This window comes from Alligator sinensis, unplaced genomic scaffold, assembly GCF_000455745.1.
Source record: "Alligator sinensis unplaced genomic scaffold, ASM45574v1 scaffold462_1, whole genome shotgun sequence".
Lineage (NCBI taxonomy): Eukaryota > Metazoa > Chordata > Crocodylia > Alligatoridae > Alligator > Alligator sinensis.
This window is the reverse complement of record NW_005842741.1, coordinates 569,078-587,387: the sequence shown is the minus strand read 5'-3', so window position 1 is coordinate 587,387 and position 18,310 is coordinate 569,078. Positions and strand designations below refer to the sequence as shown.

General features: G+C 42.4%; 1 protein-coding gene across 4 annotated transcripts in view; it reads right to left on the bottom strand.

Moving 5' to 3' along the window:
* Positions 1-983: 983 nt before the first annotated feature.
* Positions 984-18,310, bottom strand: part of CHST10 (carbohydrate sulfotransferase 10) — a 29,586-nt gene continuing 12,259 nt past the window's right edge. For all 4 annotated transcript variants that reach the window (XM_006034464.3, XM_025216446.1, XM_025216447.1 and 1 more), the window contains 4 exons: positions 14,032-14,129; positions 9,545-9,779; positions 6,064-6,169; positions 984-2,521 (listed from right to left, as the gene is read on the bottom strand). In XM_006034464.3, the coding sequence (XP_006034526.2) occupies positions 1,984-2,521; positions 6,064-6,169; positions 9,545-9,779; positions 14,032-14,129 (977 nt within the window). In that variant the 3' untranslated portion in view covers positions 984-1,983. The remainder of the gene's footprint in view (positions 2,522-6,063; positions 6,170-9,544; positions 9,780-14,031; positions 14,130-18,310) is intronic.

Below are 18,310 nucleotides of genomic sequence, written 5' to 3'. Positions count from 1 at the left end.
ATCTTTATTAAGACTAAACTTTAAGGCCTTAATATTCTATACATTATTCAAACTGTTACAGTTTTATTCAGCAGAGGTAATCAATCAGCTCATTAGTTCTGAAATGCATTTAGCAATATACTTTGCTAAGACATCATATAAATAGTAATTGAGCTATTAATATCCTTTAATTATCAGTGAAGAACTAACAAATCTAGGACATAATAACTGCTGCTTTTTTCAAGAAATACAAGAGCCCTTCAAGCTTTGCCACCTTGAACTGTTCTCTTGTTAATAATGGACAATAAATGATTCTTCTGTACATCACGCACACTGTCAAGATGCTTCAGCTACTACAGGGTTTTCTTTTTGTGGACAGCAGCACATGTCAATTTTGGCACGGATATTCTTTTTTTCCCAAGTTTATAAATGCAAGATGCTTCCTTGGTCTCACCACAGGCAGCTATCAAAACATACATGGGGCTAGACATAAGAAAGAAGGTTCACTCCACACTGACCATCATTATATGTTCCTGGATATCATATCAATATTCAAAATCCATCCTTTAGATCTGCAGTGTCTCAAGTGCAGCTCAAGAACCAAAACATGATCACTGAATCTTCAAATGCTGCTTTGGCTTTCTTCTCCCATTAACTGCAGGAGTTAAGCTGATCAACTGCAGGTTTTCATTGCTGGTGAATACAAAGATTTCTCTTAATCAAACAGGAACAATACACAAGCACGTAAATGTTATGCTTATGTTCATTTAGTCTCAACTTTAAAACTAAGTGCAATTCTTGAATACATGGCAAGTTGCTCAGTTACCTAAACGTGACACAAAGTTTGGATACTTATTTTAGAAAACTGCAGCCAACAATTACCTGGAAGCATCAAGAGCAAATCCTCCCTCTTTAGGACTGGGGAAGAGCATTTTTGGGAAGGAGATTTCCCTTTCTTATGAAGCACCAGATACTGATCACTGCTGAAAGGCAGGGTACTGGAATGGGATGGAGCATTAGTCCAGTTTATTATGGCAACTCTTACATGCTTTCTTCTTTTCACAACTTTATTAAATAAACTTAGCAGCTTGTACAGTTAGAAAATAAACCAAGTTAAAATGCACAGTATTTAAAGAGCAGGTCTTGGCTTTTATATTGCTCTTGCAAATACATCTAGCTTTACTTTAACTCACTTCCCCAACAGTCCTATATTTCTTCTTGGAAACTATGCTCCATTTGTATCTGAAGTGTTTGGACATCTTACAAACTTGGATGTCAACAATTAAAACAAAAGTATAACAACTGTGAGGCATGATAAACCTGCGTAAGGACAGGTAGCACTATGGACACAGGAATAAAGACAAAAGGCCTCTGAAATCAGCCCTTCCTGGATAGAACTAAAACTTCTGTTAAGTTGGAATAATTTTTCATGTGTGGCAAAAACAAAAAAGCAAAACCAAAAATGAGATTAGATCAGCACAACCTTTACAATAATCACATAATAGAATCTGGACATCATTTGTTTGTCTCTAGCGCATTTATTATTGGTCCTATACTGGCCTCTAGTTTTCATAGCCTGTGGGAGACTCCACAGTTCTGTCTGGTAAATAGTAAGCATCAACACTACACAAATTTCATAAGCTGAGCCTAAAGTTAACCTCCAGTGAACTGCCTTCTTTACAACATTTTTCAGTTGCATTCTATTTTACTTTCTTTTATAACCTATTGGTCCCTCCTCTTTCTCCCCGAAGGAAGAAGGGTTAGGTGGCATTTTATATCTTAGACAACATAGATTCATTCTTAACAGACTGCAATGTCGTATGCTGAAAATATGGTCAGTAAATAACACGGAGTCCCTAATTGTCCACAAATATTCCACCAAAAATGGAGCAAAGTCAAAAAGATAGAAAATAATGGTCAGTCTCAGTTCAGCCAGTGTGGCAGCTGACGTTCATATGCCATAGTCTAATTTAATAGATACTTCTTCCCAGCTTAATCTAGGTGTCAGTTTAGCAAGAAATCTGGCTCTTGATATCCAAATAGTTTAAAGTCTCCTTCAAAACGGGCATACAGGCGTTTTATATCTCGCTTGCTAATTCCTGAGAAATAGCGCTCTACTTTTGTTTTGTTGTATGTTGTTATGCCTGGTGGAATCGTGGGATAGGATACCAGATGGTCTATTCCTGCTGCTTTCAAGATATATGGAGCATCATCCTCTAGAGTTTCATGATGTCCAATCACAGTGTATGATATTTCACACGGAGCACAAAGTTCCACATACGTTACCCAATGAATGATGTGATCCCCAAACTGAACATCTAGCCATCGGTGATTAGGATCACCCAAATAACGCACAAAGTCCTCAAACTGCAGCCCCCTAGTCTCTGTGCGATTCTTCCTATATTTCCGGATAATACCAGGAGCAATTTCATGCCTGTACCAGGGTTCAAATCGAGGATTGTGGACAAACTTGTCCTTAAATGCAGAAATAAGTCTCTCAAATGGATCTCTTACAATAAAAAACTTGAAGTATAAATTCAATCTAAAGGAAAAAAGAAATAACAGGGATTAAAAAGATGGAAGAAAAGAACAAGCTACTGAAGAGCTATAAAACTTAGATGAAACATGATGACTTCTGTAACAACAACATGGCTCTTAAGAAGCCCTTTTCATTACCTGCACTTATTACAATGAGCAAGGCTTAAAATGTTTTACTTACTTTAATGAGTACAAGGAATTGAAAAATGTAAAAACAAGGAGGGTTTAGCTTTGTTTCTATAATTTAAGGATTAACTGAATCTTGCTAACTGACAAAAGAGGGCTGAATCCCATTAACAGCGAACAGCTCTGAACTCCTAAATGCAGAAGTCTCAGGTGCAAATAAGAACAAAAATACAGAAAGTGATCCACAACAGCTGGGACATACACAGTGGAACACACACAAGAGCTGAGCTCTCACTGCCAGATGGCCAGACAAATTACTGCTATATAAAACATAATTTTTACTTTTTATTTAAAATTTTGAAACACATTTCTTAATCATAGTTTACAAAAACAACTTTCATACCTGACAGGACAGAATGATATTCAGAATCATAATTTTTTCACAGTTAGTTTTGACATCAGTAAAGATTTAGTTTTAATTTACTGTAAACAAAAAGAGGCAAGATGCATGGAAGTGGAGATAGTACTGCCCCCTACATGGGTAACCTCTCAATCCAATACCCGCTGAAGTCAATGAAAGGACTTTCATCAACTTTATTGTACAATGGATCAGGCCTTCAATTGCCTAAACTAACAAGGTAGGACTAGAGAGGAGCACAAACCAGATGCACACCATCCTCTGCTCCCCTACTAAAATCTTTTGTCAGTTTGGTACAAGACTGCTAACCGAATCTTAGCTTTGGGTCTTCAGCCGATTTCTGTGATCGTCTGAAAGGCAACAACCCAGACTTTGCAGGAATTCACCTTCAGAACACCCAGTGTCTCAAGGCCACCTCCAAGGTGAACAGTCAGGTATTAAGCAGGGTTGCTCACTGGAGACAGAACAGCTGACTCTCCAACCTTAGGGATGTGATAGTAGTTTCTAAGGGAGATTTTACAAGGACCAAAGTCCAAAGGATCCAAGTCCACTGTAAACACTGGGATTTATTCCATCAATTTTAATGGACTTTGGACCAGCTCCCAGATTTGGGGTCACCTCTCTCTTAAGGAGCTATCCTTACCTAAAACCTTCTCTTCAAAGTGGCTTGTAAAAGCTATGGCCTTGGATACAACAACAACAAATTTTTTAAGCCATCCACATAAAAATCTCTTCCCAAGTGTCCACAAACATTTTGCTTCTTGCCCTCTTCCTTCCCCAACCCTGATTTTTGTGGCATCAACATGAGTAAAGGTGGTAGAATCTCAGGTACCCTTAGATGGTAAGCTCTTCTGGGCAATTTGTCTACTGCTTGTCAGAAACAACCTGAAGATGTGTGGTTTTAAGTAATAAACAGATATCCTAAATCAGTCGTCCCCAACTGGTTAATTATGATTGACTGGTCAATTGGGGAGCCTCTTTTGGTCGATCCTGGGCTGGGGGGGGGCGGGGCACGCGCATGAGCACATACCCCTCCCCCAGCCCAGCAGGTCAATCTATGGGGGAGGGAAGGGGCGGAGGCCAGATCAAGGCCCCTGCAGTAAGGGACTGATGGTGTGACCCAGCCAGGAGCAGAGGAAGGTGAGTGGGGCCCCAGCTCAGCCAGGTGGTGGGAGGACTGGAGCCCAGGGGGCTCATCCATGGGTGGGGGGAAGCCACCCACCACTGGACACACCCCAGCAGAGGCCCTGGGAGCATGTGCCCCTCCCCCACATCTCCGCATGGGGCAGAGGTGCGCCTTGAGCCCTGCTAGAGCTGGCTACATGCAGGTGTGGCTCAGCCCAGCAGCGAGACACATATGGCAAACAGCCACTCCTGGACCAGCTGCAGCAGGGCTCGGGGTGCAAAGTCCAGCCTGCAATGGCAGACACCTCTGCACAAAGATGGGGGGGCACATACCTCTCCCCCCATGTGGGGCAGTACAGTTGGCTGCAGCAGCAGTGAGTGAAGGTGTGGGGCAGGCCCTGCACAGACAGGGTGGGTGCAGGATGGAGCCGCGAGCAGCTTGTCCAGTGGGGGCATATGTCCCCGGATGTGCACATGGGGTGGGGCAGGCTGCAGCTGTGAGCTGGAGCCAGGCTCTTCCCAGCAAGGGTGTTGGGCCATGCTATGCTCAGGCCAGGCGGTAGCAGCACTGGGAGGGGAGCTATGGGTCAGGGGAGGGGCTGCAGGCACCCAAAAATTTGTTGTAGCCCTCCAACCCTCTCCCAGCACTGCTGCCACCTGCCCTGAGCGCAGCATGACCCAACACCCCCCATCAGGAAGAACCCAGCACAAACTTCTCATCCCCCTGCTGGGGGAGGGGAGGGGACAAGCAGGCTGCTGCTGTGGGCTGGTACACTATGCTATGCTCTTCCTGGTGGGGCCTGGGCCGGGCTGCACTCAGCATGGGCAGCGGCAGCAGTCCTGGGAGGGGGTTAGGGGACCTATGGCAAACTTTTACGTGCCTGCAGCCCCTCCTCCCCCTGTAGCCCCGCTCCCAACTCTGCCTCCGCCGCCCAGCCCGAGTTCAGTGTGGCGAAACACCCCCACTGGGAAGAGCCCAGCACTGCCCCAGCCCTAGTACACCCTGCCCTGCCCTGCATGCAGATATAGGGGCACACCCCCACCATGCCCTCCTGGGTTGCATGCACTTCCCAGACGAGCTACTCACAGCTCTGTCCCACACCCTACCCCGGCTGTGCAGGGCCTGCCCCTGCCCCACTCCCTTACTCACTACCATGGTGGGGGGAACAATTGAGGCCCCAGCAGTGAGGGAGAGGGCAAGGCACAGGCAGGAGTAGGGGCTGGGGAGAGTGGGGAACAAACGGAGGTCGGGGCGGGGGGGACGACGACAACGACAACACATACCCCGGGCCTCCACTTGTCCCACCACCCTGCCCGGCCAGGACCCCACCGCCACCCTCCCCAGCCCCTGCTCCTGCCTGTGCCCTGCTCCCTCCCTCACTGCTGGGGCCTCAATCTGCCCCGCCCCCGCCATTGCCCTTTCCCCTCCCCCAGGGCTCTTCCTCCAGACTTACCTGCTGGGGGGAGGCGTGCCCACCAAATAATTTTTTCTCCCTCTGCCTGGATCTGCACCCTGCCCCACTTCCCTCCCCACAGACTGACCTGCGGGCGGGGTAGAAGGAGGCAACGCACAGTAGATCTTGGGTTGCTTTTTAATTCAAAAAGTGATCTCCTACCCAAAAACACTGGAGACCACCATTCTAAATAGATCTATATGGAATTACCCTTTTGAATTACATACTGGAATTACCCTTTGGAAATAGGCATGGGATGGTAACATCAAAATTCACATAGCCAATAAAAGTACACTGATGAACAAAGGGTATAAGAGAAGTAAAAGCCTCCTTGGTTCAAGGTCTGAATCTGAAATATGCAGTTTCATTTTTTCCCCTTCTGGTTTGGAAATTCACCAACTTCCCTAAGAAATCACCTCTCACCTTTTCTGTATTTCAGAGTCACTGAAAGAAGATAAGCGTGGTAGGCCATTCTTCTCGTGGTCATGCACAATGTTCTCTGGAATCTCTTCTATGGAAGAAAATGCTCCTAGATAAATCAGACAGATAGAATAAAAGTTACAGGAAAGGAAAGGAACAAAAGAACATGTCTCTCAGTGGTGGATTTTCGCCTTCTCTGTGTTGCTTGTATCTATGGTTACTGGATTTACAGTAGTTAAAGAACAGGAGATTCTGACCACAATGCTAGCAGCTGTTAACACTTAACAGAATACCTCTTTTGGAGATTTGTTATGTGATGACTACAACTGTAGCCAAATCAGTTCAAGTCTCTCAATAATGCACGGTGAACAAGTTGTTTCTGTAATAAAAACCAAGCCCTCCTCCCCCTTTGCACAACTCTCCATGAAATGCAATTGGAAAGACTTTGAAGATTAACTCTGAGGAAGAGAAAAAGGGTTTTTTTCCTCTCATTTTTTGTTGGAAACAAAACCAAATTCTAGTTGAACTGCAAGAACATTAAACACTTTGCTGTCAGTATCTTAGCTGTCTCCTCTCCTTCCTGCCCTCTTTTCAGAACACCTATACACTAAAATGAAAATTTTTAAAAATTCACATCATTCAACATCCACAGATTTTAATAATAAAATCATACGGAAGTATCTCCAGGACTTTATCAGCAACTAAGTTCTGCCCCACATGGTTAAATATCCTGCTCTGCAAAGTGATATATCCACGCAGAGCACAAGGGAAATCAAAAGGGACTCTTTCTGTCTATAAGGCTATGAGTAAATAAAAATGGTACTGTGCCTGGCATCATTGCCCTCATTGCCTTTACTTACATAGTAAGTTTGCCCACCAGTGCCCCACCAGCAGTAATAGGTTACAATGCTGGAACAAATACAGAATCATAAAACCAAGCCGTTCTATGTGTCTCTTCTACCCTAGTGCTTCCACCCTCCACTGGAGCTACTAACGATGAGAAACAGTTCAGTAAAAAGCTTAGTTTAGAAGATGCCACAGTAATTTACAGAACCTAGATCCTAATTATTTTGGGCTTCTGCTATATTAAATTTTTTGATGGTTTACTTGTGTGAATTTAGAGCTTGCAAAAGATGCAAGACTGGTCAGCCATAAAAAAATGAAACCTCCCTATCCATTCCCAGCTGGATCCCTATATATTGAGCTGGAGAATAAGCCTCCATTATGGATAAAGAATTATAAATATCCACAATTTGAGAGCTGAGCTCACCAGTGTCAAACTAAGTGCTGGTATTTGCTACCAGGCACTCATCTACTGGGAACCGGAGCAAGACTGCACATCTCTCACCATTGGCCACAGCACTCAAATAATAACTTAATGTTATCAAACTGTCATGAGTTCATATGAGTAACCTGGAGGCAAAAGTTTCCAATTCCCAGTCCTGTCATTCATGCCTAAACAAAAGCTTTCCAATAAATGCATCTAATCCCTCCAGTACTGTTACAAGTTGCTTAGGGCAAGACTAACACTCCTCCACCATCAGCAACCCTGAGCTGCTCTTTGCATGCCTTCCATTTTCACTAAGTAAGTACTCTCTGAGTACTGTAGAGGATTTCTTTGGTAAGCCACTTTTTATGTTCTTCTAGCTGCACAATAGAGCATCTGCCACGGCAGTTGTGCCAGCTTCATTCTTAGCCTGTGTGCGTCACTGACTTCCATCTTCCTTTCAGAATAACTTTGGAGACAAAGAGATGCCAAAATCTCAGAGAAAAATCTTAGCATATGTTATAAATTCCTTCTATTTAATAGCTAGTATTTTCCCCAAGGTGTGGCTTTCACAATCATTTAGACATCTATCTATACTTTCTGTGGGGTTCCAGCTTTCAACCCCTTATGTTAAGATGGAAATTACATCCAAATTAATGCTCTGGTACTGGTCATTAAGGTGTAAATTGTCAATGACAACCTTGCTTACAGTCTAACAAATACAACTACCACACTGCCAATTTGTGATTTCTTCTAGACAGCCCTACGGTCTTGCATGGTACTGCCAGTGTAAGTAACTGAGACCATCTCATATATACCTTTGCTTTCCAAGTTAATTCTTGAGTTGCAAGTTGCAGGATACTCCTTATGCTATCCCCAAATTATTATACCCATTTACCATTTAATGATGGCATTTGCAAAATCTCTTGTGTATACTAAACCATCTTGTGGTTTAATTCATGCTCATGCTCCCTTTGAACTTTTTCTTCATAAGGCTGTCAATGGCAACATTATAAAGGTGAGACCAGAGAATGCACCTTCCTTTGATACTTGTGTTCAAGTTAAAGTGTTCATTCAGGTTTGCATGCATTACACCTTAGCATAAAGCCAAAAGGATGCAAATTATTTTTCCTCACATACCAGAAGACTTCACACATGTAGAAAGCTATTTTGTATAGAGAAAGAGTGAACACCTGTGCTATTTTATTAAAATAATTAAATGAAGCTGTGTTATTTTAATAAAAATCACAATGCAATCTTGTTACACTTGTTTTAATTCATTTTACCATTTTCACTAATCAGGCTATAATCCCCAACTGCTTGATTGATCTCTGATAACTCATGCCATGATTCATTAATAATATACACTTAAAATCTCAGTTTTATAGACTTGCGCAGCTGCCAAATTTAAAATGGAGAACTGCAGTCAAAATAACAAATCCAGCCTCATGCCCTGGAAATTTACAGCATTATTGAAAAACTAAATATTTATGACCAGAAACCTGAAGTTATGAGTGTTCCTTTTATTGCTAGGTTCAATCATAGTTTCACAGTTGGTAGGGTAGTTAGAAGGGACCTAAGCAGATCATCAAGGCCAACACCCTGCCATGGGCAGGAAAGAATGCTGGGGTCAAATGACCACACCTAGGTGATTATCTAGCCTCTTTCTGAAGACCCCCAGGGTAGGAGGGAGCACCACTTCCCCTGGTTAGGATCTAGTTGGTTCCAGCTCCTAGCCACTCTGACTGTGAAGTAGTGTTTCCTGATGTCTAGCCTGAACCTACTCTCAGTCAATTTATGGCTGTTATTCCTAGTTACTCCTGGTAGTGCTCAGGAGAACAGGGACTCTCCCATTCCAGAGAGTTTAAAATTGCCTTGGCTTAGGGAACTATAGCACTTTGTAACTAGCATCTTAAACAAGTGTATCACGAAGTGCCCTGACAGCAACCCTGCTACATTTATAAAAGTCATTCCTCAGTGACTCAAATTGCTTCGGAGTCAAAACAACAATATTCTTTTTAGCAGAAAGACATTTTTAAAGATGACATTCAAAAAGGACTGAAAGGAACTGCAAAAAATGAATGACTGGAATGAAGTAACAGTTAGTAGGAGTATGCAAAGAAATTGATTTCAATGCTTTCCCATTTGTGTTCCCATTTTCCCATAGTTTTGCCCTTCCCCCTGATCAAAAAAGCCCATTAAAAATAGAACAGGTACCATTTAATACGATTAAGACTTTTTTCCATTGAGTGTTGCCCACTTTTGGAGTCTGACAGAACAAGATCTTGTGCTTGTCACACACAAATATTCGGTCCAAGATGAACTTGGAAACTGTAGTATGAGAAAGATTTCTCAGGGCTACATCTCTGCAAACATTCCGTAGAAGCTCAAGTCTTTCCATATGGATCAGAGGTTGGTGCATCAGATTTCCAGAAAGCACTTTTCCAGTTGGCTTATTAGTGAAAAAAAAGAACAGAAAAGCAAGTGTTTTGCTTTTATATCAAAATGTAAAGAACAAGAAATCAGTCTAGCTGTATCAATTTTCTTCCCCTGTGCCCTCAGCGCCCTCCCCCCCAAAATATTACTGGCTATTTACTGAAGTGATGCCACTTCAGCCCATCTCTTAGTAGTAGGGGTGGATCTAGGTGGTGGTGAAGTGGTGCAGTTGCAACCCTCACCTTTGATTCCTGCCCCACCCAAAATTTAAAACCAGCTGCCTGTTTTTTTCTGCTCTGAAAGGATCAAACTATCCTTTCTTCTGCAATTTTGCTCTGTTAGCCATTCCCAGTAATGTCTCTCTTCTATTTCACAGCCCTGCAGACTATTTTAATTCTAGCTAAAAACCTTAACTCAAGTGTGAGAATATTAACTCAGGTGTAGAAATGACTGACAGTGAAGTACTGGAGGTACTGTCAAGACACTCAAGAAGGCTCAATTTTGTTTTATGAAGCTGAATAAGAGATGTACATTTAACTATAATGACTAGCGGGCTAGTGATATCTCTTTTGACTACTTTTTGCCTAGTTCATTGTGGTTTCTTTAAACTGTATATGTAATCTAGTAAATTAGTGCATGTTCCAATAATGATATATATTTTTTGCTTTTATCTTAAATGCAGTAATATAGTGCTAGCCCCTTAGCATATTAGTAACGCATCTAGTTTCTCTATAACTGGAGAAAAATGTGTTTCGTGTTATATGGGATGATGCAAAACACCAGCTCCACTGCCCTTTTCAAAATCCTAGATCCATTAATGCTGAGCAGTGTTGCTACTGGTGCTGGTGTGCTTTTTCCAATGACCATCTAGAACTGCAAGTCTTCCTCTATAGCACTTTTCGGCTTGCTGTAACAGGGTTTGGTCTTATCTGATCTGTAGTTTGGAACAAACCACACTTTTTTGAGAGCCTGGAGAATATATTTACTGAACTGCCAGTGGCAATTTTCAGGCTACAGGACAGGAGAAATTCAGCAGAAACTAAATATTAATGGGGAGGGAGAAGGAAATTCTACCCTTTGGTTGGCAAAGAACCATTCTGTCTAGGTGTAGTCTAATGTGATGTCTTCCACCAATACTTCCAATTCTTCCAGCTGCAGCAAATTGAAAATTGCAAAATTTTGAGCCTGTTTCACTGGTACACTTAGAACACTATGAGCAAAAGCTCTTCTACTTGGTTACTTTTTGGGAAAGCAGAGGCCTGCACTAGAAGTATTCAGAGTAAGGAAGGATGATCCTAAAAGAAAGAAATCCTTCAGTCAAAAAAAGAGAAGAAGAAAAAAGTAGAAGTGGGGGGGACTAAGATTTTATTGTTCCTTTACAAAGACATAAGGGTAAACCTCTCAAAATTATTTCTGGTGGAAATTATTATTGATTACACAATTCTTTATTTTACTTAAGGTACTGGCTTTCCAAAAAATAGGTAAAAGCATTCTTATTCTGTTAGAGAGAGATAGTGGGATGCTTAGGAAAATATCTTAAAAAAATCAGGCCCACAGATTAATATAATACCTTGAAATAAGCAGTCTGGGTTTAAAAGTTCAGCAGACAAAGCTGTTTTACCAATCTTGCAGGGCAATAAAGCTTATGGCCTTTGTGCCATAAGCAAAAGGCTTTAAGACTAAAGCATTAAGGCTCAGAAAAAGTTATTAAAAACACAGACTTAAGGCCAAGCATGTGCTGTGAGATCTAAACTTAAATTATTTGATCCTCTGAAGAAGGGCATCTCTGACATATACTCTAAATCTCACATGAAGTAGATGGGGTTTTAGTGACAAACCTACAGTCTGTTGGAGGGGTATGACTAAAGGCCTGCAGGAGGACTGAAAAGTCCTCTTCTAATCCCTTCTCCAAAGATTCTTAAGTTGTCCCTCTGCGCTTTTATTTTGTTACTCCACTTCCAATCTTTCTTCTGCGAGCAACCTCTCCACAGTCTGCTGGTCTATTACATACCTCCCTCCTTCACCACTGTCCCTTCAAGCACCATGATTTCCCTTTCTTCTCATTTTTTAATTGCCTCCAACTTTCTGTTCTCAAGCCAGGCCCTGGCAGAACTGCCAAGACAGCCACTCTTATTTCAAAAAGGAAGGGAGGAATCCTTTAGTTATAAAATGAGGCTGTCTTGATATCATCAATATTGGTTGGGGAGGGGAATTCTCCTTTTCCTATCAATAATTCTCCCTACTAATCAATCTGCAAGATCTCTCTCACTGAGGGAAAAGACCAGATATTTCATTAAAAAGAGGGGACAAAAATACATGGCCATCAGTCATTTTTCCCCATTTTAAGCTAACCTTTTCAAAGCCAGTCACCCACCTGGATAGTACTATTTAAAACAATAATTTGTATGTTTGGGGTGAAATCAATTAATTTTTGGTCCCAGACACTGGATTTCAACTAGATGAGTCAAGTGAACTGGTTGTGAAGGGTGGGTTTGCAAAGTGTGAATTTCCCCAAACTCATTTTCAATGGAATACTGCTCTCCCCTTATCCTATGCTTCTCTACTACAAAAAACAGTATAAAAGTTGGAAAGCTCTAGGGACTCCACTGAACTCATCTTTTTTTAATATTTCAGGAAATCCAAACATGTGAGAGAGATTCTACCTTTGCCCCAGACCTAACTTACCTATCTGGGGATTTTAGCAGCAGGGCAAAATCCAGTTAAACAAAATTTAGTTACAGCATTGGCTATGTCTTGGCTATTGACATCTCTGGAGGCCCCTCTCCTCCCCCTTCCACCCCATTCTACTAGTTCAAGCTGTATTTTACTGGTCTAGATTTAAATTATTGTCCCTGCCACTGAACACAAAATGTTAGAAAGATACAACATGAAAGAGGCGACTTTAACATTACTCTCTCGTATTAATTATGAGCTGTGAAACCACTTGCTGTTGTTACTCAGGTAAAGTTCAGAAGCATTTGATTAAGTGAGCAAAGAAACTCAAATGCCTTTATCCATATTTGGATACAGTGTCAGGAACTTTAGATGCAGCATCTATGAAACACATATATAGAGGCCAATTAAAAACTTTTTTATTTTTCAGCCCAATGCCATCTGGGAAAATATAATCTTGCTTTCTGCATCCATTTCACTTTGGCCATGAAGTAACTTGGACAGCCTAACAGAATGCTTATCATTCTGTAAACATCACCTTTGCATGTGTTCAGGATTAATAGTATTGTTCTGCTCCTGAAACTGTTAGAGCATAATGAGGGAGACCGCTTTGGGTCTAAACACCTCATTATTTTTTCCCAGATATACAAGGGCAGAGTGAATGAATAATCACTATGCAATCAAAATGTTTCCAGCCTTAAACCAAGGTACAAAAAACCAAAGCTTTCTTGATTTGAGCATTTTGGTAATTATTTCAATTTCGATTTGTATAGGTAAAAAAGTAAAGCCTAATCTGATTTATTTGGGACCGTGGACAAAAAAAATGTATTCCTTCGCTCTAAAACTAACTTCAAATTCTAGTTCCATTGAAGACATGAGTTTAACCTATACATTTATAGAATTTGACAGGCTTGTTTTGTCCATTTTCCCACCACTCAGAATTGTTCACTACAAAATTCAACCTCTACTAAATGCTATTGCAATTATTTTCGACTTAAGTAAAATCTTGAGAGCAGAGACAGCACAATTAAGAAAAGGATGGAAAATAATGAAGGCAGCAATGTGGGAAAAAGAAAAGGGAAAAAAAATCAGAGTGGAGAGACTTAGCAAGAAGACTAAGAAAGAAACCAGAGGTGGAAAGATATTTCATTTGATTACAAAAGCCAGATTTTGCCCTCAGGAACTGGACAGTCCAAATGACTGCAACAGGATAGCTCAGGATTAGGATATGCATGACAGCAGAATCTGGAGCTCTATGCAAAAGACAGAGCAACTACTTTGGCCAGCCTATCTTTAAAAAGAAGAGGTGATGCTACATTTCCATTTAGATAGGAACATATTTTTAAGCTGAATCAACATTAGAAAATAAGGTTACCTTACTGGGAGTGGTGGGGCAGAGCAGTTTATAACCATAAATTACAAGCATAAACCATGAAAATTTAAGAACTCTAGGAGTTCTACTTATCTAAATAAAAGGGCAATTAAACATGTCCTGTGCCACAACTGCTTGTGCCTTTAAGTAAAGGACTCTCTTTCATTAAATCTGAATTTTCCATATTTTTTCTAAACACCTAACACATCTCAATAGCATGTACCTGGAATTCTTCAGGCAAACGTTTCTCCTCTGGTACTTGTACCTTCTCCACTTTTGTCATAGCTGTCAGCATTAATGGTTCTTGCTTGGCACCATATTCTAGAGAAGAACGAGAGATAAGAGCTACAGGAAAAGACGATTACTTCTGCATTACAGTCAATCATTGGTATCACTTCTTGCATCAAACACAATTGAGCACTCACTCCAAAAAGTACTTGAAACAAATACAGCCAAATCTCTCTCTCATATTTTGGAGGATGTATTCTTCTGGGATACTGGTGGTTCACCCCTGGTGTAACTTCAGTAACATTCCACCACAGATAAATATGACCCTATATTTTCTTGGGCTTTCATTTCCAAAGTGCATATAGGAGTATTAATCTTTCATATGGCATAAATCTAAATGCAATACAAAAGATTCATATAGTCATTTCAAATGTGATTGAGTCAGTAATGCAAAAGTGCATATAGGAGTATTAATCTTTCATATGGCATAAATCTAAATGCAATACAAAAGATTCACATAGTCATTTCAAATGTGATTGAGTCAGTAATGCAATGTATGACATTTAAATTGTGTCCAGTTGACAAATGACCATAAAAAAAATCTTCTGTTGAGCCTATTGGTTAAGTAAAGTAAACTCAAAAAACTGTGGCCAAACAAAAAATTAATCTATCAGGTTGTGCTCATTTTTGTGTACAGGTTTTCTTACTATAAATTCATAGACTCGACATAGCCGAAGTATAATTGATGAAGGCATTTTTGTCTGCTGAACAGCTTCCCCTAGCACATATTGCCACTACCAAAGGATGTAAGATCAATTTCTCATTTGTCACTAGGCTCATAAGAAAAGAGATTTAGTTGGTATTCCTCTTTTTGAACTAATTTAATGCAGCTGAAAATCTGTGACCAAATTAAGGGTGTAAAATAGGATGCACTTCCCCACATACAATATTTCTATAGCCCAGATTCTAGGACAACACTGACTGCTAGCTTTACCATATATATTTATGGAGAATACAAAGGAAAACAGGAATCTAACCCAGTTTACCCTGGCACAACACAACCTGATAACACAAGATATAATACCCTAATGTACTACAGGTAAAGCAGAGGGACTATGACAGCCAGCATACTGCTGCTGTAAAATTGTTAATATATGCTCAAGAGATCCCAAGAAGTGGGCCCACACACTACCACCACCTCCTGCCCCCAACTACAGAGGAAGGCAAAACCAATCTGGCCATGGAGTAGAATTCCTTCCTGAACCCAAATATGATAATCAGTCTGACCCTGAACAGAGGCAAGACCCTCTAGCCAAGAACTTTGAGTTTAAGTCCCAGAAGGAGCACTGGCACACCCCAGTTTAAATCCCCAGCCTTAGCTGCAGTCAACACCAGAGGTGTGCAAAACGGGCCATATTCGATCTGGATTCAGATTCAGCCCGAATCGGGGACAGTGATTTGATTTGTTGATTCAGATCACTGTTCCAATTTGATTCGCCCCAATCCGAATCTGAAGATTCGATGCTGATTTGGAGAATCAGCGATTCAGCTATAGACACAGCTTTAAATGTTTTTTTCTACATACCTCAAGGTACCAGGCGTGGCTCGTGACTGCTGAGAAGCTGGGGCAGATGGAGCATCCCAGAGAAGCATGCCCCCCCCCCGCATGCTTGACAGCGAATCTGGAAGGGAACTGGAAGTACATGGCAATCAGCCATGGGGGGACCCCGAGTGCCCTCCCCAGACCTAGGAGGCACCAGTCGCCAAGCTGGGGAGATGCAGCTGCACGCTCCCTGGCAGACCCAGAAGTGGATCAGAAGGGCGTCTAGTTCACTTCTGGGTCTGCTACTGAGCACGCTGGGGACCCCCCCCCCCCCCCCCACCCCCCCGCGCGGGGGCCCCCCCCCCCCCCCACACTCCTGTGGGATGCTCCATCCCCCACAAAATAGCATTCACGAGCCGCCTGGTACCTCGAGGTATGCAGAAAAAAAATTTAAAGCTGTGTCTATTGCCGGATTGCTGAATCTTTCCAAATCTCTCTGAATCGATTCAGAGGGTTCCGATTCAGAGAGATTAAAGCTTCTCCCGATTCAATTCAAATTCGGAGACTTGGCCACCAAATCGGGCCAAATCTCTGCTGAATCCAATCAGCAACTGAAAGTGGCTGAAAGGGATCTTGGAGTCATTGTTGACTCCAGGATGGACATGAATCGCCAATGAGAGGAAGCGGTCAGGAAGGCTAACTGCACCTTGTCGTGCATCTACAGATGTACAAGCAGGTCCAGGGAGATGATCCTTCCCCTCTATGTGGCGCTGGTCAGGCTGCAGTTGGAGTACTGCGTCCAGTTCTGGACACCGCACTTTAAGAGGGATGTGGGAAACCTTGAGAGGGTCCAGAGGAGGGCCACTCGCATGGTCAGGGGGCAGCAGGCCAGGCCCTATGAAGATAGACTAAAGGGCCTGAATCTATTCAGCCTCCACAAGAGAAGGCTGAGAGGGGATCTGGTGGCCATCTATAAACTCACCAGGGGGCACCAGCAGAAAATAGGTGAAGCTCTGTTCCCCACCCCACCCCCCCGGCACTACCTGGGATAACAAGGAATAATGGCCACAAATTGATTGCAAGTAGGTTCAGGCTTGATATCAGGAGGCATTACTTTATGGTTAGGGCTGCCAGGCTCTGGAATGGGCTTCCTAGAGAGGGGGGGCTCTCCCCTACCTGGGGGGTCTTCAAGAGGAGGTTGGATAGATATCTGGCTGGGGTATTATGATCCCAGCACTTATTCCTGCCCAGGGCAGGGGGTCAGACCTGATGATCTATTCAGGTCCCTTCCAACCCTAGAAACTATGAAACTTCGCACAGCCCTAGTCAACACCTAGTTCCTCTGAGGGCTTTAAAAAAACCCTGACACATGAAGGAGCATGGGGATTGGGGAAGAGACTGGAATTCCCTCCTAGCCCCATTTGGTAACCAGCAAAGCCCAGAGGCCTGGAAAATACCCATAGAATTTATGCACAGCTACCCCTAGTTAATTCCCAGCCAGTGGCATTTCAACCTCTTCTTGAACACCTCCAGTGATAGAGTCCACAACTTCCCTAGGCAGTCGATTCCACTGCCTCACTGTTCTTACAGTGAAGAGGGTTTTCCTGATATCCATACTAAGCCTACTGTTCTGCATCTTCAAGCCACTGGTCCGCATCCTCCTCTCTACAGCAAGAGAGAAAAGGTGCTTTCCAACTTCTTTATGGCAGCCCTTCAAGTATTTGAAGACTGCTATCATATCCCCTCTTCAGCACCTTTTCCGCAAACTGAACATGCCTAGCTCCTTCAGCCTCTCCTTGTGTGACTTGTTTTCCAAGTCCTTCATCATCTTTGTCACCTGCCTCTGGACCCTCTCTAACTTCTCTGTGGCCTTCTTCAAAGCTGAAGCCCCAAACTGCACACAATAAATGAGGCCTAACTAGCGCCCAGTAGAGAGGCACTATCACCTCCTGTAGGTTGTACTTAATGCTTTTAGTGATGCATACCAAAACTGCATTTTTATTTTGTGAAGCTGCATCATACTGCAGACTCATATTGAGTCTGATCTACCAAAACTCCCAGATCTTCTCCATAGTGCTGCCATCCAGCTACATGTCACATATTTTGTATCTGTATTTTTGATTATTCTTCCCGAGATGTAGCATCTTGCATTTGTGGGCACTGAACTTCATCCTGGCAGCTTCAGCCCAGATTTCCAATATGTCCAAGATGAGAGCAAATCTTGTTCCCTCCTCCCATACATACTGGCATACTAGATCCAACCTGGAATGGAGTGCTGTACCCCAGTATTCATGCATGAGAACCACGTGCTTGAGAAGCCTTCATAGGGAATCTGAATCCCCTCTGTATTATGGCGCACACATCCACATGCAGCTTGCCCAAACACTATGTGCCCACATGTATAAGGGGTAAAGTTTGGAGACATTTGGAGGCCAAAGGTAAAACGAACCAAAGTGAGGAGCAGAAAGAAAATAAACTATGCAGTTTCATCAGTCTGCTACCTCATCCCTCGTGCACAGAAAGGTTGGATTTCCAAAGTCCAAAAGATGCTATTGGAGCCAGTGTTTTGACAAATAAAGGCAAGAATTGCTTCTCTACTCTAGGCCCCATAAATCAGCCTGCAGCATACCATGTAGCACAGCCTGAATGAAAAAGAACAATACTGGTTTAGGTAATTTAGAAGAAAAAAAATAGAGGAAAAAAATGCCACTCTCAGTCGAATGTGAAAAGC